General features: G+C 46.3%; 1 protein-coding gene across 14 annotated transcripts in view; it reads left to right on the forward strand.

The window, feature by feature from the left end:
* The window catches only part of cep290 (centrosomal protein 290), a 190026-nt gene that overhangs the window by 39227 nt on the left and 129094 nt on the right, over nt 1–21705 (forward strand). For 10 of the 14 annotated variants that reach the window (XR_005458314.1, XM_038780396.1, XM_038780387.1 and 7 more), the window contains 8 exons: nt 4273–4362; nt 4470–4592; nt 4785–4805; nt 8472–8595; nt 11473–11645; nt 14146–14308; nt 19635–19735; nt 19837–19924. Coding sequence is in view for 13 of the 14 variants with exons in the window: in XM_038780396.1 (XP_038636324.1) it covers nt 4273–4362; nt 4470–4592; nt 4785–4805; nt 8472–8595; nt 11473–11645; nt 14146–14308; nt 19635–19735; nt 19837–19924 (883 nt within the window). In the remaining variant the exon portion in view is untranslated. The remainder of the gene's footprint in view (nt 1–4272; nt 4363–4469; nt 4593–4784; nt 4806–8471; nt 8596–11472; nt 11646–14145; nt 14309–19634; nt 19736–19836; nt 19925–21705) is intronic. The other 4 variants (XM_038780390.1, XM_038780399.1, XM_038780391.1 and 1 more) reach the window with 1 other exon arrangement.

Below are 21705 nucleotides of genomic sequence, written 5' to 3' on the forward strand. Positions count from 1 at the left end.
AGTACTCTGTCTTCCTGTTATTCCTTCCAAAATGAATCGCCTCACACTTTTCTGCATTAAACTTCATTTGTCACCTGTCAGCCCAGCTCTGCAGCTTATCTATGTCCTTCTGTAACTTGTAACATCCTTCTGCATTGTCCACAACTCCACCGACTTTAGTGTCATCTGCAAATTTACTCACCCATCCTTCTACGCCCTTCTCCAGGTCATTTATAAAAATGACAAACAGCAGCGTCCCCAAAACAGATCCTTGTGGTACACCACTAGTAACTGGACACCAGTCAGAACACCACCCTTTGTCTTCTATCAGCTAGCCAATTTCTGATCCAAACTGCTAAATCACCCTGAATCCCATGCCTCTGTTTTTTCTGCAATAGCCTACGGTGGGGAACCTTATCAAACGCTTTACTGAAATCCATATACAGCACATCAACTGCTTTACCCTTATCCACCTGTTTGGTCACCTTCTCGAAGAACTCAATGAGGTTTGTGAGACACGACCTACCCTTCAGAAAACCATGTTGACTATCTCTAATCAAATTATTCCTTTCCAGATGATTATACATCCTATCTCTTATAAACCTTTCCAAGACTATTCCCACAACAGAAGTAAGGCTCACTGGTCTATAGTTACCGGGGTTATCTCTACTCCCTTTCTTAAACAAGGGGACAACATTTGCTATCCTCCAGTCTTCTGGCACTATTCCTGTAGACAAAGATGACTTAAAGATCAAAGCCAAAGGCTCAGCAATCTCCTCCCTAGCTTCCCAGAGAATCCTAGGATAAATCCCATCCGGTCCAGGGGACTTATCTATTTTCACACTTTCCAGAATCGCTAACAGCTTCTCCTTATGAACCTCAAGCCCTTCTAGTCTAGTAGCCTGTATCTCGGTATTCTCCTCGACAGCTTTGTCTTTTTCCTGTGTGCATACAGATGAAAAATACTCATTTAGCACCTCTCCTATCTCCTCGGACTCCACACACAACTTTCCACTACTGTCCTTGACTGGCCCTACTCTTACCTTAGTCATTCTTTTATTCCTGACATATCTATAGAAAGCTTTAGGGTTATCCTTGATCCTACCTGCCAAAGACTTCTCATGTCCTCGCCTGGCTCTTCTTAGCTCTTTCTTTAGAGCCTTCCTAGCTAACTTGTAACTCTCAAGCGCCCTAACTGAACCATCACGTCTAATCTTTACATAAGCCTCCTTCTTCCTCTTGACAAGTGTTTCAGCTGCTTTAGTAACCCATGGTTCCCTCGCTCAACCACTTCCTCCCTGCCTAACAGGTACATACTTATCAAGGACACGCAGTAGCTGTTCCTTGAACATGCTCCACATTTCCATTGTGCCCATCCCCTGCAGTTTTCCTCTCCAGCCGATGCATCCTAAGTCTTGCCTCATCGCATCATAATTGCCTTTCCCCCAGCTATAACTCTTGCCCTGCGGTGTATACCTATCCCTTTCCATCGCTAAAGTAAACATAATCGAATTGTGGTCACTATCACCAAAGTGCTCACCTACCTCCAAATCTAACACCTGTCCTGGTTCATTACCCAGTACCAAATCCAATATGGCCTCTCCTCTCGTTGGCCTATCTACATACTGCATCAGGAAACCCTCCTGCACACAGTGGACAAAAACGGACCCATCTAAAGTACTTGAACTATAGTGTTTCCAGTCACTATTTGGAAAGTTATAGTCCCCCATAACAGCTACCCTGTTACTTTTGCTCCTATCCAGAATCATCTTTGCAATCCTTTCCTCTACATCTCTGGAACTTTTTGGAGGCCTATAGAAAAGCCCTAACAGGGTGACCTCTCCTTTCCTGTTTCTTAACTCAGCCCATACTACCTCAGTATTCGAGTCCTCATCAAATCTCCCCTCAGCCACCGTAATACTGTCCTTGACTAACAATGCAACCCCTCCCCCTCTCTTACCACCTACCCTGAGCTTACTGAAATATCTAAACCCCGGCACCTGCAACAACTATTCCTCGCCCTGCTCTAGCCATGTCTCTGAAATGGCCACACCATCGAAGTCCCAGGTACTAACCCATGCCGCAAGCTCACCCACCTTATTCCGGATGCTCCTGGCATTGAGGTAGACGCACTTTAAACCACCTTCCTTCCTGCCAGTACGCTCCTGTAACTTTGAAACCTTACTCATAACCTCACTACTCTCAGCTTCTTGTGTACTGCAGCTACAATTCAGGTTCCCAATCCCCTGCTGAACTAGTTTAAACCCTCCCGAAGAGCATTAGCAAACCCCCCCCCCCCCCCCCCCCCCCCCCGGATATTAGTACCCCTCTGGTCCAGGTGTAGACCATCCCGTTTGTAGAGGTCCCACCTATCCGAGAATGAGCCTGCACCATCCCTGCAGCCACATGTTCAACTGCTCTCTCACCCTATTCCTCGACTCGCTAGCACATGGCATGGGTAACAACCCAGAGATAATAACTCTGTTTGTCCTAGATCTAAGTTTCCACCCTAGCTCCCTGAATTCCTGCCTTACATCCCTATCCCTTTTCCTACCTATGTCGTTGGTACCTATGTGGACCACGACTTGGGGCTGCTCCCCCTTCCCCTTAAGGATCCCGAAAACACGATCGGAGACATCGCGGACCCTAGCACCTGCGAGGCAACACGCCAACCGCGAGTCTCTCTCGTTCCCACAGAATCTCCTATCTATCCCCCTAACTATGGAGTCTCCAATGACTAATGTTCTTCTCTTCTCCCCCTTCCCTTCTGAGCAACAGGGACAGACTCTGTGCCAGACCTGTACCCCATGGCTGACCCCTGCTAAGTTTCCCCCCCCCCATCCCCCCAACAGTATCCAAAGCGGTATACCTGTTACTAAGGGGAGCAACCACAGGGGATCCCTGTATTGACTGTTTCCCCCCAGCCCCTCTCACCGTCACCCATTTATCTTCATTCTTTGGCGTAACTACCTTCCTGAAGCTTCTTTCTATGACGACCTCTGCCTCCCGAATGATCTGAAGTTCATCCAGCTCCAGCTCCATTTCCCTAATGCGGTTTCTGAGGAGCTGGAGATGGGTGCACTTCCCACAGATGAAATCAGCAGGGACACTGAATGCGTCCCTCACCTCAAACATTCTGCAGGACGAGCATTGTACTGCCTTCCCTGCCATCCCCTCTAGATAAAAAACAAGAAAAAGAAAGGAAGAGTTTACCTGATATTCCCTCAACCCCTTAGGTTAGAGGAGCTGGAAGGGTGGGGGACACTGCAAGTGTAGTGTCTTGGGTTTAGCAACCGCCCGACTTGTATATAGGTACTCGCCTTCCCGACAGGCCCCTGCTCCCGCCGAAAATCCGGAGGCCGCTCCCGCTGAAAGGTAAGCAAATTTAAAGGCACTCACTCACATTCCTGACAGGCCCCTGCTCCCGCCGAAAATCCAGAGGCCGCTCCCGCTGAAAGGAAAGCAAATTTAAAGGCACTCACTCACCTTCCTGACAGGCCATTGCTCCCGCCGAAAATCCGGAGGCTGCTCCCGCTAAAAGGTAAGCAAATTTAAAGGCACTCACTCACCTTTACGACAGGCGCCTGCTCCCGCCGAAAGTTCGGAGGCCGCTCCCGCTTCCCAACGAACGCAATTGTTTTTTTTTTTGGTTAGAGGAGAGGGTGGGGGGGGGGGGGGGAAACACTGAGGAAGTGTTTTAGGTTTAACTGTCTCTTGACAACAGCCCCTCCATAAACCACCTTCAAATTACGCTGACAGCACTGTACGTATACAAATTTCCCCGGAACAGCCAATCAGTAGCTCCACTCTACTGCCCTCTGCTGGATGCTTGCCTTCACTTGAACACCTCGGGTCACTTGCACAGGTACACCTTCAAATTACGCTGACCGCACTGCACGTATGCAAATTTCCCCGGAACAGCCAATCAGTAGCTCCGCTCTACTGCCCTCTGCTGGATGCTTGTCTTCACTTGAACACCTCGGGTCTCTTGCACAGGTACACTTTCAAATAGAGAACGTGATGCTGAATCAATGTGGTAAGGTAGCAAGCATAAGAGGTTCAGAATGATGCATGGCAAACCTAAAACAAAAGTGTCACAGATAGTGATGACTGCTGGAATGAGTTGTAGGCAGGTTTAGTTAAGGATGAGACAAAACCCATTTCTGAAAAAAGGAAGCTGAGAAGGTGATTGAGTTTGCTAACCTGGAGGACTGGAATAAAATCAGCTGAAAAACCTGCCTTTGAGAATTCAAAGTGTTTCTGCCAGCACAATCATGTTATCTCTGCAAACAGGTGCAAGATTTGACTAACCAGCTCCAAATCGTAACTGAGGAGGAAGATCCTGTGATGCTGGCAGTGAATGCAAAAATTGAGGAATGGAAGGTAAATTATAAATTACTCACAAGAAGTGTTGTCACTTCTTCTTTAAAACTTATCTGCTAATTAACAATGGTAACTGATTGTTTAAGGCTATTTTCCAACTCTTACAGAAAGTATTGTCTGCAAAGGATAAAGAAATTTTCGAGTATCGAGAAAAATTGCAAGAACTCCGAACTAAACTTGTAATTGCTGATTTTGACACTGATAAGAGCAGTATCATTGCCCTTCAACAGGTGTGTCAACTGGTCCAATTTCAATTTCCTCACATGACATTTTAGTAATTTCCTATTTTTAAAAATTTATACCATGCTTATACTTCTTGCTGGATTTATTTTTCACCTGTTTAAACTATTCACACAAGCTCTAGAAACACATTTCCCTTCATCCTTTTCTGTTGCTTTCTTTATCTCATGGTCATCTAATAGATCACAGAAGAACTCTTAATTGTAAGTATATTTTTGTTACTTTCTGAGTAAATGGATTACAGTTTTGCTTCACTCATCTTCTGTAACTTTACTTCTCTACCCTCGGTCTTTCTTTCCAAGAGACTCTTGTTCATTTAGCACAACAGCAATTCTTTAATTATTATCTTGTATCTGACACAAAGTAATTTTACTAAGGAGTAATAGCATTACAATTGTCATGTAGCTGTTATGTTTTTAATGACAACTGGAAAAGGTGAATAAGTTAATCTCATTTATTATTTTTATTATTTTAGGTCTGTTTAATAGCTTGTTTTAGCGTTCTAACAAATGTTCAGTCAGTGTTTTTTTTAAAACGAAGATGATGTTTAGATTTGAAGCTTTTGGTTTTTGATCTCTGCACACTATATCGCATTCCAATTTTACTTTGCAGGTCTGCAGGAGAAAATTGTCCTATTTTACAAGCTATTCAAGAATCCAATAATTTATTGAACCCTTCAATTCTTTTTTTAAATTGGGCTTTTAATAGAAATCTCATTGTCCCAAACAAATTTGAAACAAGGACTATATAGTTATAATGAGAGAGGCAGGGAATGGAATTGTTTTTGAACCACTCTAGAAAATAGCTGGCATTGAGGTGATGGGCTGAATGACCTCCTCTGTAAACATACGTGGCTTTATGACTGAGCTGTACCTTCCCTTTCCCCATATTATTCTCTGCCTATTTTCATGAAATCATCCTGCATGTCTGATATATACTTGAGTACCTATATTTTTTTATTGCTCCTTCATTTAATCCTTCAGTTCCTTGGAAAAAAAATACATAAAACCTTTCTGAGTGCAAACTTCAGAATTTTATAGGCCCCCAAATTTCCACAGGTGGCCTTCCCACTGCCCTCGCACCCACCTTTCCCCAATTTTACGATGGGAGAGGCAAAGCCTAGGCCAGCCCACCCACCTTTTCTCAAGATAAGGCCCAACAATTGGCCACTTAAAGGCCATATCCCACCAGGCCTCGGTGTTCAGTCTGGCGGACGTCAGATTGGCTGACAACTCTCTGAGGCAGAACTTCATCCTGTGTGTGGGATGGAAATGCCCCTTCCAACCAAGACAGTATTGTGGGGACGTGTTGCTCGCTGACACTTGGGTGGCCCAGGTCTCAGCAATTATTGTCAGCACTGCTCACAATATGGTTTTCCTTGGCTTACTCCTTGACATGACTCTCACCTTTGGACCTCTTGACTTCTGTTTATCCACATCATATCAGTCACTGTGCTTCAAATTAATTTCGTTCAGGTGAAGTGTTTTGGAGGTAGCTGTTTCTGAGCGGTGTGGTAAGGGCATTTTTGGAAATGTACATAGAAAGCAAAGAATGGGGATTAATGGGTGTTTCTCTGGTTGGCAATCAGTAGCTAGTGGTGTCCCTCAGGGATCCGTGTTGGGCCCACAATTGTTCACAATTTACATAGATGATTTGGAGTTGGGGACGAAGGGCAATGTGTCCAAGTTTGCAGATGACACTAAGATGAGTGGTAAAGCGAAAAGTGCAGAGGATACCGGAAGTCTGCAGAGGGACTTGGATAGGTTAAGTGAATGGGCTAGGGTCTGGCAGAGGGAATACAATGTTGACAAATGTGAGGTTATCCATTTTGGTAGGAATAACAGCAAACGGATTATTATTTAAATGATAAAATATTAAAGCATGCGGCTGTGCAGAGAGACTTGGGTGTGCTAGTGCATGAGTCACAGAAGGTTGGTTTACAGGTGCAACAGGTGATTAAGAAGGCAAATGGAATTTTGTCCTTCATTGCTAGAGGGATGGAGTTTAAGACTAGGGAGGTTATGTTGCAATTGTATAAGGTGTTAGTGAGGCCACACCTGGAGTATTGTGTTTAGTTTTGGTCTCCTTACTTGAGAAAGGACGTACTGGCACTGGAGGGTGTGCAGAGGAGATTCACTAGGTTAATCCCAGAGCTGAAGGGGTTGGATTATGAGGAGAGGTTGAGTAGACTGGGACTGTACTCGTTGGAATTTAGAAGGTTGAGGGGGGATCTTATAGAAACATTTAAAATTATGAAGGGAATAGATAGGATAGATGCGGGCAGGTTGTTTCCACTGGCGGGTGAAAGCAGAACTAGGGGGCATAGCCTCAAAATAAGGGGAAGTAGATTTAGGACTGAGTTTAGGAGGAACTTCTTCACCCAAAGGGTTGTGAATCTATGGAATTGCCCAGTGAAGTAGTTGAGGCTCCTTCATTACATGTTTTTAAGGTAAAGATAGATAGTTTTTTGAAGAATTAAGGGTTATGGTGTTCGGGCCGGAAAGTGGAGCTGAGTCCACAAAAGATCAGCCATGATCTCATTGAATGGCGGAGCAGGCTCGAGGGGCCAGATGGCCTACTCCTGCTCCTAGTTCTTATGTTCTTATGTTCCATATGAGCCTATAGGCATTACTGTTGTGGATAACTGCTTAATGCAGTTGACTTTTTGTCCACTGTTTTAAAGCAGATAATAAACCTGTTAGTTTTATTTGGGCTAATACCTCATTAAAATAAAAGACTGAAGAATGTCCCATAAATTGTTAACTATTCATCTGTTAATATCACTAATAGTAAATAAAATGTCATGAATAGGTACAGTAAATACGTAGCTAATGAAATGCTGGCCTTTATATCTTGAGGACTGGAATATAATGGGGGCAGAAGTCATGCTTAAGCAGTGCAATGCCCTGTTTAGAATACACTTGGGGTACTGCAAGCAGTTCTGGGCACCACATCTTAGCAAGGACATCTTGGTCCTGGAGGGAGCACAGTATAGACTTACTAGAATGTTACCTGGACTCCCAAGGGTTAAACTTCAAGAACAAATTAAATAAATTACGGATATATTGCCTGGAATCTTTCAAGATATCAAGGAGAACAGATAGGATATATAGAGAGAAACTATTTCAACTATTTGAGGAGTGCTAGGACTAGAGGGCTTAGTGTTTATAAAAAAAAACTGAGAGCCAGACGTTTCAGGAGTGAAATCATACTTCTTCCCGCAAACACTGGTAGAAGCTTGGAACTCACTTCCACAAATGGCAACTGATGCTCGATCAATTATTAATTTTAAAATTGAGATTGATAGAATTTTATTAACCAACACTATTAGGGGATATGGGGCAAAGGTGGGTATGCAGAATTAGGTCTCAGATCAGCCATCTCATTGAATGGTGAAATAGGCGTGATGAAATTAAATGGCGCCCTCCTGTTCCTTTGTTATGATTGTTTGACTTTACCATTGACTAGCTTAAACTTGCTTTGAGCACTACGCTGCGGTGAGCTTATGATGGACATTGTTGTTGTCACAATATTAAGTACTGCTGGATACATTATGACCTTAAAATCCATTTTTCTCATGGGCGGCACAGTGGTTGGCACTGTTGCCTCACAGCGCCGAGGACCCGGGTTCGATCCCGGCCTCGCGTCACTGTCCGTGTGGAGTTTGCACATTCTCTCTGTGTCTGCGTGGGCCTCACAACTCAAAGATGTGCAGAGTGGGTGGATTGGCCACGTTAAATTGCCCCTTAATTGGAAAAGAAAATCCATTTTTTTCATTATATTTATGTTTATTCATCATGCAGCTGTTGCTATATAATTCAAAGTTTCCTGTTTAAAAAGTGAGTGTGACTAAAAATATTTTTGTACAGGTTCTGCAAGAACGTGACAATGAAATTAAAGTTCTGGTGGGTCAAATAGAACAATATACCAAGGAAGTGAATAGTAATGTACAAATCATCGAAGACTTGAAAATGCAGCTGGAGAAAGAATCAAGTACCAATCTATATATAATCTTATTTTTTTATATATTCTGAAGCTAATAAATGACATGCACTATATACATGATTGTCATATAAAGTGATTAAAGCTGCTAAATTATTACAGAAAGCTTGAAACCAAGGAGGAGGTAAATCATGAATTGTTAAAAAGTGAAATGAGATACAGTAATATTTAAAAAGGGATGTATTGGAAAAGTAGGGTAAGGAGGACAAAATGCTGGGCAGTGACGTATTCAATTTAAGGATCTTGAGGAAAATGCGAGGGCTGTAGAAATTATAGTCCATTGATTATGGATGCGTGCCAGAGAGTGGCCAAAGTGATGCCTGCTTTCAAAAAGGGAAAGGGAGCTTTTTAATTAATTATAGGCTAGTTGGTTCCACATGTTTGCTTGGGAAAGTTAAAATAAGAACTAGGAGCAGGAGTAGGCAATTCAGCCCCTCGAGCCTCCTCCGCCATTCAATACGATCATGGCGATCTCTCGGCCTCAACTCCACTTTCCTGACCTTTCTCCATAACCCTTCAAATCATCACTCGTTAAAAATTTGTCTATCTCCTCAAATTTATTCAAAGTTCTGGCATCCACTGCACTCTGGACAGTGAATTCCATAGATTCATGACCCTTTGAGAGAAGTAATTTCTCCTCATCTCTGTCTTAAATCTGCTACCCCTTATCCTAAAACTAGGACCTCTCATTCTAGATTGCCCCACAAGATAAACATCCACTCTATGTCTACTTTGTCAATACCGTTTATCATCTTATATATCTCAATTAGATCTGCCATTCTTCTAAACTCAAGAGAGTATAGGCCTGTATAGTTCTAGAATATTTAATTAAGCTGGCATTACTAACTCTCCAGGTAACGAGAAACTGTTTGGAAGCAGTTAACACAGATTTGAGCACGGTAGCACTGTGGCTTCACAGCGGCAGCGTCCCAGGTTCGATTCCCCACTGGGTCACTGTCTGTGAGGAGTCTGTGTCTGCGTGGGTTTCCTCCGGGTGCTCCGGTTTCCTCCCACAGTCGAAAGTCATGCATGTTAGGTGGATTGGCCATGTTAAATTGCCCTTAGTGTCCAAAAAGGTTAGGAGTGGTTATTGGGTCACGGGGATAGGGTGGCAGTGAGGGCTTAATGTGGGTTGGTGCAGACTCGATGGGCCGATTGGCCTCCTTCTGCACTGGATGTTCCATGTTCTATGTTCTATTTCAAAAGATTCTATACATAGGAGGTGAATGAAATGTTGGATGTGCATAACACAGTGGATGTAGGAAGTGACAAATGGAGGATATTTAGGAATATTGGCTTCTAAATATTGGGACAATGTAAGGGTTAAAACCTGGGGTGAGAGTGTGTTTGACTTCAGTGGTCATGTTTTTAAAAAGGATTTCACTTTGTTTCTAGGAAACAGGTGAAATTGACCAGAGGAATGTGTTTTGACTGGGCAAGTCATTGAGGAGTGAATGTGCTTTTGAAGCCTGTTGAGATAATTTGTTTTCAGCTTGAGGCTATGAGGTCATTGCTGGATGGGTGAGAGGTGCCGAGAGGTAGTTAGATTTTAGAAATGCTTTGGGAGAAAAAGAGGAGCTGTATTTAAGATCTGCCCGAAACTGAGTCCACAATTCTCTCATAGTCGGATAGTTATAAAAGAGTAATATTCTGTAAAGTACTTGTCTGGGGACAAGGAAGAAGTTGAAACACATCAGGTGAGCCAGCTTTTTGAAGATGTTCAGCCAAAGTCTGAAAGTGTTCCAACAGGAGCCAAATCTAGGGGCTGGTTTAGCACAGGACTAAATCATTGGCTTTGAAAGCAGACCAAGGCAGGCCAACAGCACGTTTCAATTCCCATACCAGCCTCCCTGAACAGGCGCCGGAATGTGGCGACTAGGGGCTTTTCGCAGTAACTTCATTTGAAGCTTACTTGTGACAATAAGCGATTTTCATTTAATTTCCTTTCATTTCAAATCTGTTTTATAAAGCAAGTATTACCCTATGCCCTGCTAATTTTAAGATGATTGAGAGCTGTATGTTTCTATTCTTGTTGTTTAATGGGAAGTTGAGTAGTTTTGTTAAGGGGTAATTGTAAGGGTGTGAATTTAAAAGAAGAGGAGAGGGTAAGCAGCGATGAGAGGTGGAGAGGGTAAGCAGTGATGAGAGGTGGAGTGGGAGAGGAGCGAGAGAGAGAGAGAGAGACGAAGTGGAATAGCTGAGAGGCCGGTGGAATCTTCCAGTCCCGCTGGCATCAATGGAGTTTTGTTGAGTGGCTTCCTCCATTTTCTGACCCTATCCTCATTGTGGCAGAGCCGTAAAGTTCTGACCCTGAGTGGGAAAGGAGAGAGACAGACTGGGAACAAAGAGATAGGGAGATGGATACAGACTGGGAAAGGAAAGTGAGATTAAAGTTGATCTGAGTTTCTGGGGTGCTGGGAGTGAGTCACTGAAGCTGGGCTTGTTTGGGTGATGTATTGTTATCTAATTTCATTTAGCATTTTTGTTATATTGAATGATTTATTTTCTTTTGCAAGTTACTCCAGCTCAGAATGCACAGTGCTGCGCATGTTTGATGCAGTAGGAACCTAACTCCAACTTTAATATTGATTCCTATGGAAACACATGATTTACTTAAAGTAGCAATTTTCAGGAATGTAGCCACAATTTTAAATGAGGACTGACTGTGATTGAAGCAAGTACCATGAGCTGTCAGTGAATAAACACGACTGCTGCTTGCAGGGAGGTTAAGTATCCCAGCCCGGTTCTGTGCAATTTCAATACAGAAGAAAATATTTTGGGTGTTGTATTATTATTTTCATTGAAGTAATGCTGTTTTGATTAGCATGCAAATATTTGCTACCAAAATATGATTCTGATTTCTTCAAGGTTTTCCAGCACTTAATCAGCAGTCCAAGATCACTGTACTCCAGCAGAAGGTGAGGGATGCTGAGCAGACAACATTTGAAGCAAAGCGAATGGCTGAGCTCGCAGAGAAAGACGCGAGGGAAAAAGACAAGGAACTGGGAGAAACGCTGACCCATCTGAGGGCATATGAATCTGTAAGTGGTTACCACAACATACACCAATAACCTTTCTTCATTTTACAGTTAAGTTAAACAGTTTGATTAGAATACATTCAATCCACGATTGTCATGGAAATGATTGGCGACAGATTTTAAGGAGGCCTAGCTTTAACAAACTCTCAACAAGCTGAGAACAATTGCAGAATTGACAGTCAATGTTTAATTTCACTCTGTCGGGAGAATTCACCAGTCCTGAACCTGCTGAAGAGGTGAACCTGTGCACTGATGGAGCAAGGGCCTGAGATAATCCTAGTGCAGTGCTGATTCTTTGACCTGTGCCCTATTCAAACATGGTTCTCCATTCTGCAGAGATGGGGAATTTACCTTGATGAACATTTTTTTCCTGTCATTTCTCTGGCTCCAGGTTGCTGCCAAGCATGACTAAAATTGACGAACTGGTGCTTCATAAAATAAGTGTGTAAGGCTGTGGACATGACCAAAGATATAAAGGTTAACATTGACCCTAGTCATTCCTCTATCACATTCCCAGTCCTTAGAAATTTGTAGCTTTTTCCTCTTTATTATCTGATGTTTAAAAAAGTGAATGCACACACCAGTGAAATTTTATAAACATTGTGTTACCTTAATTCAACCATTTGTAAAACATTGATATATCTAATTTATAACACTCTTAGCAGATCTGCTAATTTTCACCAATGTGTTTCGCAGCTTCTTCTAATTATTTGATTGTCGTGTATTTAAACATTCAGAACACAAAGCATTAATTTGAATGTTTTTTGAAAATTTGTTCAGTATGTATGTAGTGTATTCTTGGAGGAAGCTACTGAAACAGAAGGTTTTGGGTTCACGCCCCGCTTCACAGATTCTAGAGTATCTCTAGGCCTGTTAAGGGCTTCGTATAAGAAAATCTCTAGGCCTGTTAAGGGCTTCATATAAGAGAAATACATATAGTGTGCATAAGGGTATGGACGTGACCAAAGATATAAAGGGTTAACCGTGCCCCGGTCAATCCTCTGTTACATTCCCGGTCCCTGATAAATACACATATTTATTTCTCTTTATTATCTAATTTTTAAAAAATGAATGCATGTACCGGTGAAATTTTATGAACACTTGTGCTATCTTAATTCAAGGCAAACAAAATTTTCATTCCAGATTTACTTATTAGAAGTGTAATTTCAATGCCCCAGCTGTCATTGTGGGATTTGAACTGGGGTCTCAAAGTAATTAGTCCAGACCTCCGGATTACCAGCCCAGTACATAACCACCAGACTATATAAAAGCAAATTACTGCGGATGCTGGAATCTGAAACCAAAAGAGAAAATGCTGGAAAATCTCAGCAGGTCTGGCAGCATCTGTAAGGAGAGAAGAGAGCTGACGTTTCGTGTCCAGAGGACCCTTTGTCAAAGCTAAAAGGCATAGAAAGTGGAAGATATTTATACTGTAGGGTGAGGGAATGAAAGATGCGTCATAGCCACAGAATCCAAGGGAAGAGAGTGCTAACGGCAGTCCCCAGAGAGAACAAAAGGTGTGAACGGCCAAACGGCAGAGAAACTAAAATCAGAGGGTAAGCAGTGACAAATGTAGATGTGAAGGGAGGGGGGACATTGGTGGGACAGAGGTAAAATAAGAAAAAGGAGGGGAGGAAGGGGGAAGCAAAGGGGAGAAAAGGTAAGAAAGGAGGTGTTGTGTTATGTACTCTGAGATAACCCAGGCTGCAACTGGATGCAGCTTTAACCAAAAGATACTCCAGACCATGAAGTTAGTTCAATCTGATTTATTGAACCAGTAGCACCGTTAGCACAGTTCTCTATGAGTTTGACTCTCTGCTAACCTAAGTGTGGTTACTCTGTCTGACTGGATCAGACTAGCTCTTAGCCATGTGCTGGAGGTGTGATACTGTAAATACACCTTGACTCTGTAGATGTTCATCAGTGGAAAGAGGCGGAGTGTGAGCGCCTTGTGCCTTTTATAGTGAGATACCACCCCTGAGTGTCCTGCCTGCTCATTGGTCATGTCCTGTTCTCTGTGTTCATTAGCTGCCTGTCTGCATATCATGACAGGGGGGGGTAAGATAGGTGGAAAGAGTGGGGGAAATATAAAGACAAGAAAGAAATAAAAGGTAAAAGATAGTTAAAATGAAATGGAATGAAAACAAAGGGGTATATAAAGAAAGACAAGAAAGAACCTATAATTCCCAATGAAGAACTGAAGAGTTCTCTCAGGAGTTGCAACCAATATTTTTCCCTCAATTGATATCACTTAGAAAACAGGATTACCATGCCATTATCTCCTTGATGCTTTTGAAGATGTACAATATCTGAAATTGAAGTACACATGCTTTTGACTGAGTAACACCTAACATTGGAACAGGAGTATTCAGCTAGATCATAGCCGCACTATCTTAATTACAATTACTCACCTTGGTTCCATATCCCTTAATACCCTTATGCTCATATCATTCTGGTATAACAGATATAACTAAATATGCTAATTTGTGTTATTCTGCATTAGGGTGTATATGGACTGGAAAATGCTGTTGCAGAGATTAAGGAATGCAAGAATCATATCAGAATTCGAGATCATCAAATAGAAGGGATGACCAGGGAGATCAACAAGCTTGAAATGAAAATAAATGATGTTTTGGATGAAAACGAAAATTTCCGGGAGCGCTTAGGTTTGTGTTAAGAACCTCAGTGATAACCAAATGCACTCAATGTTTGCTCCTTATTTGCAAATTATAGTGATTTTCTACTTTGAACTTGAAATGGTTCCAAACACATTGAACTTAAATGAATAGTTTTTCCAGATTTCAATGCCAGCACTCGCAGCGTTTTTAACCCAGATATGTAATGTGCCAGGAATGTGCAGTTCCCCGTGGACTGCCCAGCCATCTCATTGTCCCAGCTCCTATTGCGTTCAGTGGCGTCACTCCAGCTCCACAGGTACTCTCACCATCTGGGGAGTAGAGCAGGAGGAAAAACAGCAATGGTTTGCCCTGAACTGTTTTGTAAATTGCACCTTGTACCGAACTCAAATCAACATGTACCTCGGGGAAAGCTGACTCATTTTTTAGCGTTCATTTTTCTGTAGCCAGTTGATGCAAATTTTAGCTAAACTACCATTATTATCTCTAGTGTCTGATTTTTAAATCATAATTGACATACAAGGATAATACTTCTGCATGTGATCATTTAATAAGGCATTAATGCACTCTATAAAGAAAAATGATAACAAAAGTGATCATAGAGCAGTCCAGTGTTCAGCAGCAATGAGGAACAAGAAAATTGATGCGCGACTTTCTTTTTTTAAAATATTTTTTTATTCTCCTTTTTCATATTTTCTCCCAAATTTACACCCACCAACAATAAACAGTAATCAGTAACAAATATGTCAATCCCCATATCAATAACAATGATCCCATCCTCCCACCAAACCCCAAACATTAGCTCGCATGTTCACACAACAAATGACAAAAAGGAATTGGGGATCACCCATAGTCGCCATTAACACACACACCCTCCCACCCACACGCTCCAACTAATGTTTAATGTTATCCAGTTCTTCAAAGTGCAGAATGAATAATACCCATGAATTGCAGAACCCCTTCATCCTTCCCCTCAGTTCAAATTTAACCTTCTCAAGAGTCAAGAATTCCAACAGGTCCCCCGCCACACCAGGACACAGGGTGGAGTGGTTGCTCTCCAACCTATCAGGATCCACCTCTGGGCGATCAACGAGGCGAAGGTTCCCCCCCCCCCCCCCCCCCCCCCCGCAATGCTCACACGCATCTTCTACTTCTTCAAAGAATCGGCTCATCGTCATCCACATGAGGTGTGCTCTGTATACCACCTTCAGCTGTATCAGCCCCAACCTTGTGCACGAGGTGGAGGCATTCACTCTCCGGAGCACCTCACACCAGAACCCCTCCTCCATATCCTCTCCCAACTCTTCCTCCCACTTTGCTTTGATCCCTTCCAGTGGGGCCTTCTCCTCATCCAAAATTGCTCCGTAAACTGCTGACACTACCCCATTCTCCAGTTCCCCCTGTCGTCAGCACCTCCTCCAGCAATGTGGAGGCCGGCTCTACTGGGATGCTCTGTATCTCCTTTCTGGCAAAATCTCGAACCTGCATGTATCTAAACATTTCCCCCTGCTCCAGCCCATACTTCGCTTCCAGCTCCTTCAATCCTGCAAACCGACCCCAAAGAAACAAATCTACTCCCATTTCGGAAAATTTCCATCCCACCTCCCTGGCTCAAATCTGTGGTTCCCCCGAATCGGCATTTCCCTTGACCCTGCCCCCAACCCGAAGCGTTGGCGAAACTACCTCCAGATTTTCAATGAAGCTATCATTACCGGACTCCCTAAGTATTTCCCCGGGGCTATCGGGAACGGCGCTGTTGAGAGTGCTTTCAATCCTGACCCCTTGCACAAACTCTCCTCCATTCTGACCCACTGGGAAACAACCCCTCTGACCCAGCTCTGCACCTTCTCCACATTCGCCGCCCAGTAGTAATACATCAGGTTTGGAAGACCCAAACCCCTTGCCTGCCTTCCCCTCTGTAGCAGCACCATTTTAACTTTGGCCACCTTGACTCCCCATATGAACGAAGTAATCCTTCCCCCAATCTCTCTGAAAAAAGCCTTTAGCAGGAAAATTGGCAGGCATTGAAAAATAAACACGAATTGCGGCAACACGTACATTTTAACCGTCTGTACTCGACCCGCCAGTGACAGAGGGAAACCATCCCACCTTGCCAGATCATCTTTCACTCTCCCTGCGGATCCCTCCCCCCACCATTCCCGGGCAACCTCCCCCCCCCTCAGGTAGAGACACAACTTTCTGTTGTCACAATTTCTGGTCATGCGTCAATGTCAACATTCGATGAAATGCCCTTGTAATCAGTTGGAATAGAAAATCCATAAATAAACGTGTCCCATTGATGGTGTGGTTGCAGCTTACAACCCCGTCTGTCTGCCACGCCTCTCCCTCTCTGTCCTCTCTGCCCCGCCTCTCCCTCTCTGCCACGCCTCCCTCTCTGTCCTCTCTGCCCCGCCTCTCCCTCTCTGCCCCGCCTCTCCCTCTCTGCCCCGCCTCTCCCTCTCTGCCCCGCCTCTCCCTCTCTGCCCCGCCTCTCCCTCTCTGCCCCGCCTCTCCCTCTCTGCCCCGCCTCTCCCTCTCTGCCCCGCCTCTCCCTCTTTGCCCCGCCTCTCCCTCTCTGCCCCGCCTCTCCCTCTCTGCCCCGCCTCTCCCTCTCTGCCCCGCCTCTCCCTCTCTGCCCCGCCTCTCCCTCTCTGCCCCGCCTCTCCCTCTCTGCCCCGCCTCTCCCTCTCTGCCCCGCCTCTCCCTCTCTGCCCCGCCTCTCCCTCTCTGCCTCGCCTCGCCCTCTCTGCCCCGCCTCGCCCTCTCTGCCCCGCCTCGCCCTCTCTGCCCCGCCTCGCCCCCTCTGCCCCGCCTCTCCCCCTCTGGCCCGCCTCTCCCTCTCTGCCCCGCCTCTCTCTCTCTCTGCCCCGCCTCTCCCTCTCTGCCCCGCCTCTCCCCCTCTGCCCCGCCTCTCTCTCTCTGCCCCGCCTCTCTCTCTCTGCCCCGCCTCTCCCTCTCTGCCCCGCCTCTCTCTCTCTGCCCCGCCTCTCCCTCTCTGCCCCGCCTCTCCCTCTCTGCCCCGCCTCTCCCTCTCTGCCCCGCCTCTCCCTCTCTGCCCCGCCTCTCCCTCTCTGCCCCGCCTCTCCCTCTCTGCCCCGCCTCTCCCTCTCTGCCCCGCCTCTCCCTCTCTGCCCCGCCTCTCCCTCTCTGCCCCGCCTCTCCCTCTCTGCCCCGCCTCTCCCCCTCTGCCCCGCCTCTCCCCCTCTGCCCCGTCTCTCCCCCTCTGCCCCGCCTCTCCCCCTCTGCCCCGCCTCTCCCCCTCTCTGCCTAAACCTCTCTCTCTCAACCCCGTCTCACCCACTCTCTGCCTGTCCTCTTCCCCTCTCTGCCCCTCCTCCTCTCTCTGCCCCATCTCTCCCTCTCTCTGCCTCATCTCCCCATCTCTCCCTCTCTGCCCCGCCTCTCCCTCTCTCTGCTCTGCCTCTCCTTCTTTCTCTGCCTCATCTCCCCATCTCTCTCTCTCTGCCCCGCCTCTCCCTCTCTCTCTCTCTGCCCCACCTCACCTCTCCCTCTCTCTCGCTGCCCCGCCGCTCTCTCTCTCTCTCTCTCTCTGCCCCGCCTCTCCCTCTCTGCCCCGCCTCTCCCTCTCTGCCCCGCCTCTCCCTCTCTGCCCCGCCTCTCCCTCTCTGCCCCGCCTCTCCCTCTCTGCCCCGCCTCTCCCTCTCTGCCCCGCCTCACCCTCTCTGCCCCGCCTCTCCCTCTCTGCCCCGCCTCTCCCTCTCTGCCCCGCCTCCCTCTCTGCCCCTCCTCTCCCTCTCTGCCCCGCCTCTCCCTCTCTGCCCCGCCTCTCCCCTTTGCCCCGCCTCTCCCCCTTTGCCCCACCTCTCCCCCTCTGCCCCACCTCTCCCCTCCTGCCCCAGCCTCTCCCTCTCTGCCCCGCCTCTCCCTCTCTGCCCCGCCTCTCCCTCTCTGCCCCACCTCTCCCTCTCTGCACCGCCTCTCCCTCTCTGCACCGCCTCTCCCTCTCTGCACCGCCTCTCCCTCTCTGCACCGCCTCTCCCTCTCTGCCCCGCCTCTCCCTCTCTGCCCCGCCTCTCCCCCTCTGCCCCGCCTCTCCCTCTCTGCCCCGCCTCCCCCTCTGCCCCGCCTCTCCCCCTCTGCCCCACCACCCCCTCTGCCCCACCTCTCTCCCTCTCTCTGTCCTGTCCCTCTTCCTCTCTGCCTAAACCTCTCTCTCTCAACCCCGTCTCACCCACTCTCTGCCTGTCCTCTTCCCCTCTCTGCCCCTCCTCCTCTCTCTGCCCCACCTCTCCCTCTCTCTGCCTCATCTCCCCATCTCTCTCTCTCTGCCCCATCTCTCACTCTCTCTGCTCTGCCTCTCCTTTCTCTGCCTCATCTCCCCATCTCTCTCTCTCTGCCCCGCCTCTCCCTTTCTCTCTCTCTGCCCCACCTCGCCTCTCCCTCTCTCTCTCTACCCCACCTCACCTCTCCCTCTCTCTCTCTGCCCCGCCATTCTCTCTCTCTCTCTCTCTCTCTCTGCCCCACCTTGCCTCTCCCTCTCTCTCTCTCTGCCCCGCCTCTCTCTCTCTCTCTGCCCCACCTCGCCTCTCCCTCTCTCTCTCTGCCCCCCTCTCCCTCTCTCTCTCTCTGCCCCGCCTCTCCCTCTCTCTCTGCCCCGCCTCTCCCTCTCTCTCTCTGCCCCCTCCCTCTCTCTCTCTACCCCGCCTCTCCCTCTCTCTCTCTGCCCCGCCTCTCCCTCTCTCTCTGCCCCGCCTCTCCCTCTCTCTCTCTGCCCCGCCTCTCCCTCTCTCTCTCTGCCCCGCCTCTCCCTCTCTCTCTGCCCCGCCTCTCCCTCTCTCTCTGCCCCGCCTCTCCCTCTCTCTCTCTGCCCCCCTCTCCCTCTCTCTCTCTGCCCCGCCTCTCCCTCTCTCTCTCTCTCTGCCCCGCCTTTCCTTCTCTTTCTCTGCGCCACCTCTCCTTCTCTGTCTCTGCGCCGCCTCTCCCTCTCTCTCTCTCTCTGCCTCGCCTCCCTTTCTCTCTGCGCCATCTCTCTCTCTCTCTCACTCTTCCCCGCCTCTTTCTGCCCCCCCTAGCTCTCTTTGTTGCCCCCTGTCCTTTTCTCATTGGTTCCCCTGAGGTTACCTGGCAATATACCTTAGTAAGCCAAATGAACGTGAAGATCTTAGGCACTCCTTCCCTTTACCATTGTGTGGCAAGCTCTCGCAGTAAATAATCCAGAAAGTGGAATACCAATCAATATCCGGTGCCACCAGTCCATCCAACTGTGTTTAGCATTGTCACAATAACTAACAATGCCAGTGGTATTTTGCCCATTATCTCCTGAACTCTGCTGATGAAAGAGGTTGATTTAAAAGTACAGTTTGTTCTCGCGTTAATGAAAATAATTTGTGTTTAGGCCTCGAAGCAAACAAAGTAATTGATCTGAGTGAATTTAGGAAAACCAAGTACTTGAAACAACAGCAGTTTCAGGCTGAGAACCAGATTCTGCTAAAAGAGGTTTGTTAATCATCTTGATTGTCTTACTATTGGTTTGTCACAGTTTTATATAGCACTGTTCCATTTTCAAGTCCAAAAGCTTCCAATGCTCATTAATTCAGGTTGAACGCCTGGAAGAAGAAAGACTGGTGTTGAAGAGGCAAATTCGCCGGATGGCTCAAGATAAAGGCATGCGAGCGGGTTCTGGAGGTAAATTTTATGCTCCATCACTGTACATCACCATCTAATAGAGAATTGTTATCTCGTGTATTTGCAAATGTAGAACCAAAAGCTTGCTCTTGTTACCATTAGGTGAACGTGCACAGTAGTTTCTCCAATGACACTGGAGCAAAGTGTACTTTTAAATAACAAGGTGAACAACATAATCAGAGAAGCTTAAACCTCACAGGTGGCACTAGTTTCCTGACATTAAGCAACAGTAATGAGTCCCCAAAGTGGTTTGGTGCTTCTGAGGAGGCGAGAAAAATTTTGTGGCTGAGGCCCCTGGAGAAGAGCCAAGGCCTCAAGTGGGCGGTCTGGGATAAAAAAGAAGCATTGTAACCGTGGCATCTCCCACCTTAATAACTCCGTGGGTAGCACTCGCACTTCTGAGGTCCGAACGTTCCGGATTCAACTGGGCTGGAGAATATAATCCAGACTGACACTTGAGACCTGAATTTTCTTTGCTCCAAGGTGACATGCTTGGGGGTGGTGGGAAAATTAGGTTGAAAATGTCCTCAAAATTCAAACATGCCCAGCACTTAGTCACTGCAGTCTGTGCAGCATAACTGACCCAGATTTTGTGGCCAGCGTTGAAACAAGGGCACTGAGCACTGACCTCGAACAAAGCCTTGCTGCGAGAACTAACCATCTCTGTGATGAGAACTTTAACTCTCTCAATGTGAAATAATTCTAATGTGGCTTAATGGGGATTCCCAGCATTAAGCAGCCAGTCATAATAAAGAATTCTCACAGACAGCCAACGAGGAAACCAAAGTACTAATAATCAGATCAATTTTTAAAAGTTGTTCAGAGAGAGAAATACAGAGTGGGAAACATGTGTCGCCAGGCTAAAGTTGAAATATCATGAACAAGCATTTTTTAAAAAAGTAATCAAAATGGAAACCGTTAACTCTCCACAAATATAAAATTATATTATCAAGACTAGATAGGTTGCTCAGCAGTAGTTATTAGTCAGATTGGCATTTAAAAATTCTAGTTACATCTCATTGAACAAGGCTTAATGTTTAATGGATTTTCTAACAGCAGTGTGAGAGCAAAAAAGTAGAGGTTCTCGCGAAAGTAATTGATGTTACTGAATTTCAATTCTTTCATTGATGTGGGCTTCGCTGGCTACGCCACCATTTTTATTGTCCACCCTAATTCTCCTTGAGAAGGTGATGGTGAGCCACCTTGAACCGCTGCAGTCCATGTGGTATATATATATACCCACAGTCCTGCTTGTATGTGTCTGGCGGGGGTGGGGGCGGGGGGTGATGTTTAGGGATTTTGACCCAATGGCAGTGAATAAATAGCAATATAATTCCAAGTCGGGATGCTGTCTGACTTGGATGAGAACATGCAGGTGGTGGTGTTTACCTGCGGCTGCTGTGGTGTTTGAGGTTGTGGGTTTCGAAGTTGCTGTCGAAGGAGCCTTGAAGAGTTCCTTCAGTGCATCTTGTAGATGGTACACACTGCTGCCACTGTGCATCAGTGGTGAAGGGAATGGATGTTGAAGGTGATGGATAAGGTGTTAATCGAGCGAGCTGCTTTGTCGTGGATAGTTTTGAGCTTCTTAAATGCTGTGGGAGCTGCGCTCATCCAGGCAATTGGAGAATATTCAGGTGCCCTCCTGACTTAGGCCTTGCAGATGGTGGACAGGCTTTGAGTTCCCACCCTCTGACCTGTACTAGGGGCATAGTATTTATGTGTTTATGTGGCTAGTCCAGTTCAGTTTCTGGTCAGTGGTCACCCTCAGAATGTTGATTTTT

This window comes from Scyliorhinus canicula, chromosome 20 (genome assembly GCF_902713615.1).
Source record: "Scyliorhinus canicula chromosome 20, sScyCan1.1, whole genome shotgun sequence".
NCBI lineage: Eukaryota > Metazoa > Chordata > Chondrichthyes > Carcharhiniformes > Scyliorhinidae > Scyliorhinus > Scyliorhinus canicula.